We start from the raw sequence: 15459 nt of genomic DNA, 5'->3' as shown, positions 1-15459 counted from the left end.
GCCGACGATTAATTAAAATTGACCTCTAAATAGATCCGGTTGCCAAATAGGTCTATTTCAATATTTTTTAGGTTTCATTTGTGAGGCAGCTTTTAAAACCCACAAGAATATACAAACGAAAATATTCATAAACCCTTGTCAGACCGTTATTTTTCAGGTTTCTGATCAATCTAAATCCTAATTAGGCTGAACGCCAGTACAGAGAAGGAGAAGCTGGCTGTTTATCCTAACAGACTGTGGACTGTTTTTTACTGACAGTTTGAGTAGTTATAGCCTGCTTACTGCACCGGCAGTCTTCATCTTCTAACGGCTCCATCGGTTTTCTCTCTCTATAAAAACACACACACACACACACTCTCTCTCTCTCTCTCTCTCTCTCTCTCTCACTCACTTACTCACACACACACACACACACACACGGAACTGAAATAGCACACCGGCAAAAATGTTCCTCCCTCCGCTCTTAAAATAGGCAGTGTGGAAATAGCCTATATTTTCCTTTTAATATCAACCTGAATAAATGACTAGTAGGGGAAAAAAATAAAAACACTGAGGTGAATAAAACTGACTAGAGACCTGCTCCAAAGCGGCTGTAGCGTTAATTAATATGACCAGGTTCCCGAGCGTATATATATATATATATATATATATATATATATATATATATATATATATATATATATATATATATAAAATTCACTGCTTTTAAACAAAACCTTAATACCTGACAAACTTCAGACTGTATAGTTATTCATTTATTTTTCTAATGAAATAGATATATATTTATTTGAGCAATTGTTGCATGGACAAATTTATACAACATCCAGCCTACACATCTGTTTGGGTCCGACCGAAACCAAAAGACTAAAATTTGCCTACAAAAGACCGGCTTTTAAAATTTTTTATTTTATTTTATTTTTTGTAATATTATTTTTTATATTATTTAATCCCACGAACATTGTACAGAAACACCAGGGGAAAACAGATCACCTCAGTTTCTAAAGGAAACACCAGAAAGCGGCACCTTGTCTCTTTTCAATAAATACGGCTAAAAAGTCTACAAGCTGGCCACACACAGTACCGTAAATCATATATGATTTTAAACCGAAGAAAATATTTTAACCATTATAATTACTGAATAAAAAAAATATCGAAATGAAATATGCTAAAAAGTAGCTTATTACAGGAAGTAGCTTCAAGAACTTAGCTCCATGATTTTAAATGAATTATTTCTACCGTAAGCGAGAATGCATACTTTTTGTCTTTTTGAGAAAATAAAAATAAAAATATATAAGTAGATTATAAACACGTTCCAAAAAAATAGGCCCGTTTCTTTTGCTGCTTTTATTTAAATCCAAAAACATTTTTTTTTCCAAATAATTTATTCAGTGTTCGTGACGTTACAAAATCTTCACAAAAAAAAAAAATCTATAAAAATGATAATATGATAAATATACATTAGAGTTTACAGATGAAGAGTAGATTGAAGATCTTGACAAATCTGTTTGAACAGACAGGTCTCCAAATAATGTCCTTTTTTTTTTTTTGAAGCAATGTCATTGCAGCACATCCTTAGTGTTTACTAATCATAAGTATGAACATTCTAGAGAATTGTACAATACTGATGATTTCTATTTTCTGCACATTGTCATTGGGATTGATTAGGTTACAGGCTTTAATCTTTGTCCAAGTTTAAACGCCTTCCCTAAAAAACAAACAAACAAACAAACAAACAAACTGTACAGGTTCAATAATTGACAGCAAGGTAACTGAGAACATCTGCTCCGGCACACTCAGTACCAGAGAATACACAGTGACATGTTTATAATTAAACCAGTATCATATTAATTGCACTTTTTTTTATCTTGGTGTTGAGTCTACGTTATGTTTACCCTCTGCTTGACCCATCCATCTGTAATTGCTCTGAAGTGAAGAACGCTGGGATATGTGGTGGAGTTTAAGCTCAGCTTCAATGGACTTCAGAGCCTTGTGGAGAAAGCAGTTAGAATACCAGAGTAAGACATGCTGGTAAGGAGTTTTCACTTGTTGTTCTCCAAGTCCCTCAGCACAATTGTCAAAATGATGCAATATTTTTCAAATGTTTCTGCACACTGTTCGTTTCGTTAAAGCATTCTGGGGGTAAGTGTAATTGTTATGGGGCTGCACTGATCATAGCGCAATAGTGTTGTGCATTTTATTGCTACTGCATGTGAAATTATGGCACTGGATATTTGCCCCCATAATAAGGCTAAAACATAAAATTTTATTAAATTATAATTTTATTTGTAATAATTATGCAATACAAGTGTGGAAAAAAACCTACACCTCTCACCTGCTGCAATGCGTCCTGTTGACTAAACGCACGCAGGGCCGCCAAGGCTTGCCGGCGCACTGCATGATGGGAGTCGGCGCGGGTGAGGCACAGGAGTTGATGGGGAGCATCCGCACTCATCAGTGCTCTTTCACCTCCTGTAATGGCAGCCACGCACCCTAGGATGATGCAGCCTTGTCGTCGAATGACGGCATCAGAATCTGAGAGGAGAGAAACCGCTGGAGAGGCTGCTCCCATGGCGACTTTGAGCCACTCCTCTCCCTCTATAGAAGTACCTGTAAAACTTAAAGGAGAGCCAGAATCGCCCTTTATCGGTTGTTTGATACCCTCAACCCTTATCCTCATTCTTCCTTTGCTGGTAACAGCTGGAGTGCTGACGATTCTCTTCCTGCATTCAGGCCCATGTAAATGCTGGTTCCTCTTTGATGTGACTTCAGTCTTTCTCATCATGCCTAGCCACTTTACTGCAGCCACACAAGCGCTCCTGCGGACAGAAGGCGCAGAATCAGATAAGCGGCTTAGCAAGTCCTTGAACACTGCAGGCTCGATGGTCCAGTTTGGTCCTGCATTTGATCTGGGAGAGGCCGGTCCCAAATCTGGCTCCAGGCAAGCCAAGAGGTTGCAGCCAGCGGCTCGGACCCCGTCATCATGGTGTCGTAGGGCAGCTCGGACCACAACCGGGTCCACAGGTACAGCAGAAAAGGCCGAGCCAGGTGTGCAAGTCTGACACAGCAGAGACAGAAGCTGCACTGCACACCCAAACAAGGATTCAGTCTGCAGCAGCATGGACATGAGAGAACTTGCTGTCCTAAATTCAGGCTGAGGAGGTTGACTTTTGACCTCCGATGCTTTAGGACAACCCTTAATTACAGTAGTGTGACCTGTGCTGTTCTTGGGCTGCTCTAAACTGTCAATAAACCAGTTTAGGTTGCTCTTGTGCCGTGTTGTGAGATGGTCTGAGAAGCCTTTGTGAAACTCCAGGCTGTCTAGAAGCTCCTCCACACCTTCGCTGTGCTGCTCTATACTATCTTGAAGGTGTTCCATGCTGAGAATTTTCATATCTTGCTTGAACTTTGAATGAAAGCCTTTTTCCCTCACCTTCGCTGACTTGTTTTTGGATAGCTGGGAGTGCATGTTAGGAGAATCTCTTGTGTCCTTACTTTTATTTACACTGCCTTTTATTTTGTCTGTGGTTCTCTTAGAGTGATCCCAATCAATTTTGCCCATTTCTAACTGTTTTTTATAAGGGGTGCCATTAAGCCTTGGCTGCTCTGCTGCATTCCCAGACTGGTTAAGGTTATTTAGGGATTGGTCTGATGGTACACTCTGGGGAAGAAACCCACAGTCCTGGGCTGCTGTGATGAAGCTTGGAACAGCATACTTGGGGGAGGACAGGCAAAGACGGCGCAACAGAGAAAGCGGAAGCTCTAAGAGAGCAGGGGATTGGAGTTGAATTACCTGAAAAAGCACATACAGGTAGAAACACTTTAAGGAATTATATTCAACCCATATTTACAGATATACACCTTACAAACTCTTGCTGTAGAATGGTGTATTGACTTGCCTGAACTAAGCCTTCCACTATATTCAGGCTTTGATACGAGTGGAGAATTTTCTCCATTTTCTCCTGGGGCAGCTCCACAGCAAACGGAAAGCACAGTAACTGGCAGCTCATCACGGCTAGACTATTCATATCAGAGCCACCCCACAGGAGACCCCTTTTAAGTGGTGCTGAGCTGCTGAGAATGAGAGCACGGAGGCGGGTCACAATTAACATGATGTCTAAAATTAAGTTCATCCTACCAGGAGAAGTAAAAAGTCTGGAGGTCAACTGACCTATCTGTAGTCAAGAGGCGAGTGAGGATGCGCATAAGTTTTTTGTCGTCGTCAAAAAACAGGCAAAGGCAGTCGTGAGGCTCAGTGGAGAAAGCAAACAGAGCAATGGATAAAAGGACATAGAGACCTAGGAGGAGCAAAAAGAACTGACTTGAATTAAAATGCAGTTCATGGTATATATATTACAAATCATATTTTTTATGCTGAAAGAAATGTTGTTGTTTTTTTTTACCATCAACTGAGAGAAAATCAGGTTTGGCTGCTGTGCTTTCCAGAATAGTGCCAACTTTAGTCCACAAGTGACACCAAACCTCAGAGTTCAAAAAATCATATAGAACACTGCTTTCATTCTGCAATCGAGGGGAAAATCTGTTTATTACATTGCAGAATTTCTAAAATGTTTACATGACGAAATCTCACAAAATATACCGGGTGAAATTACCTCATTGAGTAAATAATGAATTAATGCCAGGACACCGTCGCACATGCCCCAGCCAGGAGGTAAAGGGTAATGAGGCTAAGAGAGAGAAAACAAACACATCATGACTCCCAGGACTTTTACAAATATTGCAGCATAAATAAGCATGACCTTTAAATACGATGGGAGATATTCATGTCTGTACCTCTGGTCCTGACAGTAGATCCTCAAGAAGAGCCATAAGTCTGTCCATGTGTATGTTTACACACACACCGTAGTGAACAAACAGACTCAGGATTGCGGCTGCTTGTGGCTGGATGAGATAAAAACGTAGAAAATGCACCGATCCATAATGCTCTCGCTTAATTATTAATCAGATATCGGCATCGGTAATGAAAAATGGTGAAATTGTTGCACAACACAGGGACTTACTGCCAGAGCGTTTGGGTCGGGATGGAGAAATAATGATATCAACAGCTGGCACAAATCCTCAGCTCTAGTGAGAGAAGTAATTATTTATAAGATAACAAATTAACTAGTTAATCTAATTACTCGTAGCCATCTGTGCAAATAAACAATTGTATGTGCTCTGTAAAAATGTAAGCAATTTTTTTTTTAAACAGCAATTTATTTTTGACATTATTCTGGTAAACATCAAACATGCATTTATTTATTTTATTATCTTAAAATGGTATATATTATTACTAATTATCATTTAAAATATTGATGCAGAAGAAGAAACAAATTACTGAGAGTAATTAAAATCAGACCTCTTCTCCTTCATTTGCCAGTCAGGCTGGTTCTCCCAAATCGGCAAAAGCACAGCCGTCAGCTCTGCCAGCACCCTCTCGCTCCACGGCTTCTACAGTCACAACAAATTATATGAGCAATTGGTCTTATTTCTGAATATTTATACTATTAACATCAATAACAGTGTTAACCAGTGGCTTAAGTATGCCAGCTCATTTTACAGCAAGTGTTGAACCACTGGTGGATGTAAATCTACTCATTAGCATCATTAATGATGTGAATAATATTAATTCAAACCCCATTTTCAAGATGAATAATATGTTTTAAATAAAATCTGATCAGAAAAAAATAACTATGATATGTTTATTAATTTAACAAATCCTAAAAAAACCTTCCTAAACTAAAGTTACATGATCATGAATTTTTTTTAATGGCCCTGCAAAGATTAATGTGTACTTATATTGTGGTGAATGTTTCATGTATGATTTGTAACACAAACCATTATTCTATAACAATAATAATAATAATAATAATTATTATTATTATTATTATACTGCAATTCATAACTTTATTTCTCTCTCATGTATTTTTTTTTCTGTGAGCACCAGTATGAGATGTAAGAGTGGAATTATTTTCTGTATAATGAACATTTTTAATACAAAAAAAATGTACCACTTATTTAAGAAAATGTAAAAAAAACAAATTTTTAGTTACTAAGAATAAAGTAAGGATTAGGAGCAAGCATATTTAACTACAGTAAAACTTAAGGCAAAGGAAATGCCTCATTAAAACATAATAAAACCAATAAAGTGGTGTGTGTATGCATATATATATATATATATATATATATATATATATATATATATATATATATATATATATATATATATATATACACACACATACAGTATGTAGATATGTATTTTATATCTGACCGTTTCTTAAGAACAAACAGACAGCTATATAGTGTTCTATTACCTTCATTACTTCAGGACTGCTTAGCATCACCTCAGTCAGACTAAATAAAATGTGAAGCACGTCGATCTCCTCGCCAATTCTCCTGGCATCAGCAGGGTCTGAGTTGAGGATAATGGTAGTGAGGATCTTAAGGAGTCGAAGAATAGTGGAAGGCTCTTCCAACTTTCCATTAAGGAGCTGTACAAAGAAAGCGGTGTTTAATTTAATCTATAATGCATTTAACACTGCGTGGGTTTTTCTTTGACCAATTACTACACGTGCCTTTTCGGCTTCAGGCAACCACGACTATAGCACAGTATTTACAGCAAAGCCCTTGATAATAATTACGCTTAACCAACAAGACTCTCGTTTAATTTAAAACACAAAGAGTAATTTCACTTTGCCTGCTCCTTGCATCTGAGGAGCTTGTTCTTCAGTTTCTGATGGATGTGGGGATCCATAAGCAGAGACATGTGATCCGTCACTTCAGCCAACCGCTGCCACTCTTCATCACTGTTAACATCTTGCTCCTGGGCAAAGTGCAGGGGGACATGTTATGTGAGTGAGGTATTGTTTACAAGTTCAACTGTTTATTTCAGCTCGATCAAACCAACTTAGGTGACATACAGTCACTTGCCATTTTAATACAAACACCTTATGCTCCTTCATGCAAATGTCCAAACCGGGAGCAGTACAATGCAAGCAATCATATGATGCAGGTCAAGAGCTTCACAATGAACATTATAATGAGTAAAAACAAAAAGTGATTATTCTAACTTTGACTGTGGCAAGGTTGTAAGTGGCACACAGACTGGTTTGAGTATTTCATGAACAACAGTGTGTCGAGTTTATACGGAATAATACAAAAACAAAAAAAACACTGGGAAGTTGAAGATTGGAAAAACACATATTGATGTTTTTATCCAAAATTCAACACTCCAGTTCAGCTGAGTCTGTTTCCACTGAATCCTCAAAATCCTGTTCTTGCCAGACAATATTAGAAACACATGAGGTTTTCTGCTGTAGTAGTTCATGCTCCTCAAGGTTTAGTATGTTGTACATACTGGTGCGTTTCTGCTCACTACTGTTGTAAAGAGTGCTTATTTGAGTTGCTGTCAGCTCAAACCAAACCAGTCAGTCTTCTTTCATCAACAAGCTGTTTTCGAACTGAACTGGCACTCACTGGATGGTTTTTTTTTTTTTTTTGGGTTTTGTTTTTCCTCTCCATTCTGTGTAAACTTTACAGACTGCTGTTTGTGAAAATCCCAAATCCCAAGAGACCTGCCGTTTCTGAAATACTGAAATCAACCCATCTGGCATCAACAACCCGGCTACAGTCAAAGTCACCGAGATCATATGTTTCCTTATTCTAATGTGTGATATGAACATTAATCAAAGCCCTCTGACCAGTATCTGCATGATTTTATGCACTACACTGCTGTCTCACAATTGGCTGTTTGGATAATTGCATCAGTGTTCCTATTAAACTGGCCAGTGAGTGTATGTTTACTAAATGATTATTATATGCCTAAAGGTATGTCAGTGTAACATATATACACACACACACATATATATACATATATATATATATATATATATATATATATATATATATATATATTTATATATATACATATATATATATATATATATATATATATATATATATATATATATATATATATACATAATATATATATATATATATATATATATAGAGAGAGAGAGAGAGAGAGAGAGAGAGATTCACATTTAATTTTCTAAGATTTTAAGATTTAGGCTAAAGGGAGGACATAACCCCCCCCCCATTTTTTCTGGCTCTAATGCAGGAGCAGCTACTGACCTTATTCATAATACCCAGAGTAACTGATAAAACATTTCAATTAGCCTTAAAATGTGCACAATAAATTAAATCCTTCTTTTAGTCTCTCAAGTGTTTAAATAAAGTAATAAATGATTACTAACATCACTGTCCATCCTAACAGAAGCCAAGCTGGTGTGTCCAGGTCTGGAGCGTCTCACCATTAACCCCGGCCCCACTTCCACTGAAGGAAACTCTCTCTCATAGTCCCTGCTGATGGGGCCCTTACACGGAGCCGAACTCACCCTGAGGGCACAACGACAAAAACACAACTTTGTGTATGAAGCATATTTTTAATGCAATGCCGTTTTTAGCCTTTCTATAATTCTTTACAGCTTTGAATCTTCTTATATGATCTGAAATGTCTTCGCAGTGTTTCTGGTGTGAGTTGCAATTTTTTTTTTTTTGAAGACATCTTTTTTTTTCATGTTACATTCAAATTCGGAGCACAAATACTACCTGGCAACACCAATGTCATTGGCTTGATGCTGATTGGCTGGTGGATGAGCTGAATTTCGACACACTGTAAAGGTGCTGCCCAATGAATGGTTGCTGGTGGGGGCTTCTCCAGCCGGGGCAGTTTTGGTGCGAGGCTGGCTGTTAACAAGCGCTTTCCCGTTCTTCAACTGGTCCTGGACAATCAAAACAAACCACATCTGCTTAAAGATCTTCAGATGCAGCACTCAATACTATCTAAATAAACTTTAGACTAACTTGAAACCGTATTTTACTGGGTCACATGGAATATTTTTAATTGCATATTGTTTTCTTATTTTTGTCCATTTTCAATGTTTTGATTTCGGCAACGTGACAGCATTATCAAATAGAGCAGTGTTGTTGTTTTCCCCCCTGAAATTTAAATAAATGAAATGGCAGAGTGTGTGGATATTCTGTAAATGTCAGTGTCTGTATATTCCAATGTTTTTAAGAATTTCTAAAGCCCTGCCAAATGAAATTAATAACCTAATTTTTTGACATAACATATATAAAAAAAATTCAAGAATAACACACACACACACACACACAGATAGAGTTTATGTGGATCATACAGCAGAATAAATAAATCAATAAATAAAAATAAAAAAATTCTTCCATAGAGGTCAGTTCATCAAAGACATTTTAGTTTTGAAATAGTCTGAGAACCCAGTATTTTAGTTGAATTTGTCATTTCCTCAAATTGACGACTGCGTAGCTAACGTTAGCGTCAGTTTAGTACAGGCACTTGCATCATGCGACTGACTCTGTATTATCCAGTATGTGTGAGAGAAGTAGAGTTTGTTTATAAAATTATTCAATTGAATTTTGTAAAAAAATAAATAAATAAACAACATGACACAAAAGTAAGAATTGCATGAAATAGTTTACAGTAGCAGGCTTAGGGCCTTTAATTAAAAAAAATTTAAGGACTTTAAGGAACTGTGCTAAATTGAGATTCATATGGTTACATATTTCACACTACAACTACGAGACTCTGAAATAATAATTTATTTTTCCATTTCATAACAGCATTACATTCATGAACCTCATCTTATATTCTGTGTTATGAACTCGTGTGGTGTTTAAACTTACCTGTCTATTCTTCTGCTTTTTGTCATACAGGTCTCTGGCTCTGCGCAATAATTTGCCCTCTCCACTGCGAGGTGCAGATTTTTCTGCCACCTGCTGCTGCTTCATGGCTTGGATGTCTGGACTGGGCATTATGGTCAGGGGGCTGCACGATCCCTCCTCTGGTAAAACTGTCCAAACACAGCAATGCAACTCTATGTTATTAGCACTCAGTATATTACACATCTATTACAGCATTTCACATGCAATTCTGTAAGCGCGGCTTCATTTTTGAGAGCAATCTTAAAATCTTATAAGCTTTTATAATGCACCATAAAATGCTCTCACCTATGACTCCATCTGCAACAAATGGATGGTGAAGCAGGCCAGGCCAGGCCAGCCTCTTCCTGGGGTCTTTATTCAACAGACCCTTCAGAAAACTCTGTCAAACATTAAGGGATTAAGAGTAATATCTTAGATTAGTAACATTAGCAGCACATTTAACTGTGCAATTTTTCTCATGACAAATATACGCCAAACATGATTTTGAACTTACATGAAAATAACCGATATTAGAAATTCAATTAAATTTAATTAATAATTTCATTCATATTCAGGGTTTAAAATATAAACAAAATTTTACAGGACAAAAGACACTAATTTAAAAGAAAAATTCATGTCAACAATCAAGGCTTATATTAATGTGACATGTGAAAGTATATGGTAAAAGTATACAGCTTATATATAAATATAAGCCTTATTTATTTATTCGTTTATTAATTTTCATTAACAGCTTTATTCTGATCAGGATTGCGTTGGATATAAAGATGGATCTATGGTATGAGGTGGGAATACACCCTGGATTTGATGCCAGTCGATTACAGGGCCACATACACGTACACTCATTTAAACCTAGGAACAATTTAGAATAGTCCTTTTCATATCTTTATTTTTTAAATGATTAAAATGATAAAGTCTATCATGATAAATAAAACAATTTGTCTGAGTAGGTTTCCTCACTATTATGTTTATTATTGTAGTCATTATTGTGCAGCTCCAGGCAAGTCTATTGACATGACTGTGCTTTGATATATGTTTTCCCCCTTTCTGAAAGAACATGTTTGTGTTGTTGTGAAACTCGGTACCATGCAGCCCTGGCTCATATTTTCTGGCCATTTGACCGGGTCCTTCACGATCAGCTGCACGAGCTGAAAGATGGAGTTGGTGTAGAACGGCGGCGCCCCCGTGTGGAGCTCATAGAGAATGCAACCCAAAGACCAGAGGTCAGCTGTGTGGTCGTAGGGTTTCTCTTCCACCAGCTCCGGAGACATGTACAGAGGAGTCCCTTTAATGGAAGTCAACACCAGCGTGGACACACTCATGGCCCGGGCAAACCTGGAAGGAGGTTAAGGTCAGAGATGTGTTAAACATTTGGGTTTGGCACAACGGCAAAGAATCTAGTCAAATGAGTTTTAAATCCAGGATTATTTTTTACTCTGGTTCTTAAGGGCAGGAAAGCCTTTTAATAAAAAGAATCAATTAAAAAATGGGAAGTTTTTTTCTCATTTTATAAAAATACATTTACTGACAACAATCCGATAATTTGACATTATCATTATTATTTAAAAAACTTCTTGGACTGAGTAGTATCTAGATTTTACAGTATGGCTGCTACTTTACATAGCACCTTGTGTAGTACAAACCCAAAGTCACAGAGCTTCACCACACCCCCTTTGCCCAGAAGGATGTTCTGTGGTTTCATGTCGCGGTGCAATATACGATGGGAGTGCAAGTAATACAGGGCCGATACCAACTGGCAAGCTATCTCACGCACCTACACACAGCAAAACAACAAATGTAAGAAAGATGGCTATTCGCAGAAACCAGGTGTCTATTTCAGTTGAGCTGGCTGTCATTCTGTCATCCATGTGTACTCTATTGCAACTCTGACATCAGTATGACATATATTGGAACTAACTTTGCCAATAATTAGCTGCTTCCATCCAAATGTTTTGCAAAATTGTAAGGTAAATTTCAAAAAATGTCAACAATTCTTAACTGCGAATATGTTGAAGGAGGCGCAACAAAATGATGTAATGAAATGAGGACAAGGACTGGAGCAAATGCCTGCTACATCATCATTTATTTGTCAAATATACATATTTATAGCATATTCTCTTTCTGAGGTCCTTAAAGTGGGGTTCAAGACCCCAAGGTATGTAAGCAACACAAGCTTAGCTATGGGGCCTGTTATTTCTTTTCTTTTACATTGATAGAAATCACATCCCAGTTTTTATCCTAATTATTATCCTAATAATTTTACAATGAGTTCTCTACTGTTATTAGCAGGCTTAAATGGTCCCTTGAATTGACTTTAATCCAAACCCCATTGCCTCCCAAAACAGCCTTTAAACAGTAGAAAGTTCAGGAATAAAAAGGCTCTATTGAATATATTAAAAAAAAGAAAAAAAACCCCACCAATATTACTGTAAACATTTAAGTAGTAAAAATAATTATAGAGTAATTAAATAGTTGGATTCTATTCAGAGGGGCATTGTAAGATTTTGGGCTGCAAAAAAAGTCTGAGAACCCCTGTCTTAATAACAATGGCAAATATTTTAAATGTTAACTTATTTTTTAAAAACTATTTCCATTCAGTCTTTAATGCATAAATTCAAAAGTCCCAAAATAAACCTCACAACAGAGATCAGGAATATGGATTATTATCAGTGACAGTATCCCTAATGTACCTGGCTCTCAGGTAAACATCCATCATCCTCCAGGATTTGAAACAATTCGCCTTCAGCGTACTCAGTCACAACTACCACCTGCCAGGGGAACACAAATGACCTTCTTTTAGTGCACAGTAAAAATGCTTAAGTAGTTTTATGGCTTTCCCACTTTATATTTCTGAGCTATTAATCCTAGAAAGATGTCAACCCTGCGAGGATCCTGAGGCATCCAGAGATGGACCAGCTTCAGTTGGATTGTGCTTCATGAAGATTTTGGGTATTCAAAGCGAAGATGGCAATCCTATGTGGACTTTAAGGACGACAACAACCTCCTAATTAATACACACAATAACATTCTACATATGCTGTATCTGCATCACACAACTCCAACTGTCTGTACACCGATCAGCCATAGCATTCTGAGATGAGTGACAGATGAAGTGAATAACACTGATTATCTCCTCATCATGGCACCTGTTAGTGGGTGGGATATATTAGGCAGCAAGTGAACATTTTGTCCTCAAAGTTGATGTGTTAGAAGCAGGAAAAATTGGCAAGAGTAAGGATTTGAACGAGTTTGACAAAGGGCCAAACTGTGATGGCTAGATGACTGGATCAGAGTATCTCCAAAACTGCAGCTCTTGTGGGGTGTTCCCAGTCTGCAGTTGTCAGTATCTATCAAAAATGGTCCAAGGAAGGAAAAATGGTGAACAGGCGACAGGGTCATGGGCGGCCAAGGCTCACTGATGCACGTGGGGAGAGAAGGCTGGCCCGTGTGATCCGATTCAACAGACAAGCTACTGTTGCTCTGATTGCTGAAGAAGTTAATGCTGGTTCTGATAGAAAGGTGTCAGAATACACAGTGCATAACAGGTCAGGGCTGGCAGCAAAAGGGGGACCAACACAATGTTAGGCAGGTGGTCATAATGTCATGCCTGGTCAGCGTATGTGACTGTAGAAATGACATTGTTCATTATCACACTCTCCGGTGTCACCCAAATGAGAATGAGGTTCTCTTCTGAGTCTGGTTCCTCTTAAGGTTTCTTCCTCATACCATCTAAGGGAGTTTTGCCTTGCCACAGTCGCCTCAGGCTTGCTCACTATAGGGATGATTTCGTCGAACATTAATCTTGGACTTTTGTGCTACAGTATGTTTGTTATGTTCTGTAAAGTTTCCTATGTCCATTGTTAAATAAAACTGAACTGAAAACTGTGAATCCTGACCTTTTGAAGGCCCTATTTGCACAATGTCATGTTATTAGAACTGTTATTAAGTAAGAAGTTTTTGCAGTATAATTAGCCAAACGACCCCAGGTGCTAAAGAGATTTTTTTTTCCTGCCAACGTCTGAATATACGATTACGTTTTGCCTAACAGTGTCATTTACCAAGAGATTTGAATGGGAAAATTGGAAACGCTGGCAGCGATTTTCGTTTGAGCCGTTGCACTAGATTCTCCGCCAGATAGTTATAGTACGTGCGGAATGCATAAACGCACAATCAGCGACTACTTAAAGTTACATATTACCTCTGTTTGTGTCTCGAAACTGTCCAAAAGCAGAACTATGTTTGGATGCTTGAGTCCCCGCATGATCTCAATCTCCCTCTTCAGGCTCCGCAGCTCTTTCTCAGAGCGACCCACTTTAGGGATGAACTTTAAAGCCACAACCTGGAAAAATCCACTTGTCAGGTTTTTTTTTTTTTTTGCCTAAAATGACCAGTATGTTTTGTTTATATAATATAATTATGATCATTGTGGTAGCACAAACCTGGCCGCTAAACTTCCGACGACCTTTGTACACTCGCCCGAACGAACCTTCTCCTATCATCTCCAACACATGGTACTGCTCCATCACAGACAGGGTGAAGTTACAGAAGATCAATCAAAACACCTTCTGACCAATCAGACTTGGGGAATTCAGCAGCGCTGTGTTTAAGCTGAGGTCATTTTAATTGAATTACTTTGGCAGGTTCAATAGAAAATAATAGATTTCAACAACACCCTCATCGTAAATCGGTTTAAACACAATCGGAAGCAATGCCTAAGACAAGGAACTTGATATAAACGAGTCTTATCTAGACTTAGACATTAATAAGCCCTCCAGATTAGCCGGTTAACAGTTAGCTAGCCACGCTGTAATGTGTCATCTCTTTTCCCCCCGGACAACTGTAAGTAAGTGTAAACTGTCCATTAAAGCGTTCCTACACCAGCGAGAATAAGAGTGCATGAAAGAGAAGTGTTTTCTAGTTCGCAAATTATTGTCGAAACAATGCTGAGCAAACTTTGGAAAAACTTCGGTTGTCGTACAACTCAACTGCATACAAAAACAAAAAGCGCCTAGCAACTTTAACAGCGGAAAAGCCAATAGCCCTGTTAGAAAATGTCCTTGAAGCACAAAAAAAGAACGATATTCGCATGCTGTGAGAAACTGAGCACGAAGTGTTACATTTTCTTTTTACGAAAACTGATTGAGCTCTTGCTGATTCACTTGTTTTGTAAAACAAACAAGTGAAAAAACAAACGGTTTAGGTCAGGCGTTGCTACGGTTGACTATTTTCGCCCTCTCACAACGGGGGCCTTGGCTTAGCAACGCTTTGGCGTCATAGCAACGAATCGCCCGCCCTGTAGAGGTCAAGTTCAAATACATGAATGTTAAATGGCTCCCTGAGGCAGGGTTACTTTTTGTTTGTAGCTATGAACTGTGAGGTCATTTTGAATGAATTATTTTAACATCCAAAGGTTTAAAACATCAATGCAATTATTTAAATGTGTTAGAATGTTATGCTATTGGAAAACAGTGAAAATGTAAATAAATAAATACATAAAGTAAACATCAGACGCTTTGGACCCTGGATCCCACTCTGCCAGCCACTGTTTTAAAACATACAATGCACTATATATATATATATATATATATAAAACAGTGGCTGGCAGAGTGGGGTCCAGGGTCCAAAGTATCTGATAAATAAGTGATAATTACAGCATATTAAAAAGAAGGGCCCGATTGTGAGTCCTGCAAACAGAACATG

The 15459-nt window shown here is 37.8% G+C and overlaps 1 protein-coding gene across 2 annotated transcripts; it reads right to left on the bottom strand.

Annotated features, from left to right (window-relative positions):
- Positions 1-1343: 1343 nt before the first annotated feature.
- On the bottom strand, positions 1344-14964 carry stk36 (serine/threonine kinase 36 (fused homolog, Drosophila)). 2 transcript variants are annotated; one of them, XM_058383928.1, is made up of 21 exons: positions 14199-14964; positions 13958-14098; positions 12450-12527; positions 11403-11533; positions 10845-11094; positions 10048-10141; positions 9724-9890; positions 8614-8786; positions 8259-8400; positions 6698-6823; positions 6315-6491; positions 5357-5448; positions 5019-5082; positions 4792-4899; positions 4611-4685; positions 4401-4518; positions 4169-4295; positions 3897-4071; positions 2333-3790; positions 1893-1986; positions 1344-1705 (listed from the first exon to the last, which is right to left on the bottom strand). In XM_058383928.1, the coding sequence occupies exons 1-21, from the start codon at positions 14280-14282 to the stop codon at positions 1662-1664; spliced, it is 3918 nt and encodes a 1305-aa protein (XP_058239911.1). In that variant the 5' UTR covers positions 14283-14964; the 3' UTR covers positions 1344-1661. The 2 variants fall into 2 exon arrangements, with proteins under 2 accessions (XP_058239911.1, XP_058239912.1); XM_058383929.1 differs by having other exon boundaries at positions 3897-4068; positions 14199-14963.
- Between the last annotated feature and the right edge of the window lie 495 nt (positions 14965-15459).

The sequence above is a fragment of the Hemibagrus wyckioides genome, linkage group LG28 (genome assembly GCF_019097595.1).
Source record: "Hemibagrus wyckioides isolate EC202008001 linkage group LG28, SWU_Hwy_1.0, whole genome shotgun sequence".
NCBI lineage: Eukaryota > Metazoa > Chordata > Actinopteri > Siluriformes > Bagridae > Hemibagrus > Hemibagrus wyckioides.
Note: the sequence above shows the minus strand (reverse complement) of the source record. Positions and strands in the feature narration are given on the sequence as shown.

What these genes read in the sequence shown, in the direction of transcription:
- stk36 (XM_058383928.1), bottom strand. Translation starts at nt 14,282, where the DNA reads ATGGAGCAGTACCATGTGTTGGAGATGATAGGAGAAGGTTCGTTCGGG. An exon ending in AAAAGCAGAAGAATAGACAG is followed by an intron (nt 8,787 to 9,723) that starts GTAAGTTTAAAC and finishes TTGATTGTCCAG; the next exon opens with GACCAGTTGAAGAACGGGAA. An exon ending in ATCTACTGTCAGGACCAGAG is followed by an intron (nt 4,686 to 4,791) that starts GTACAGACATGA and finishes TCTCTCTCTTAG; the next exon opens with CCTCATTACCCTTTACCTCC.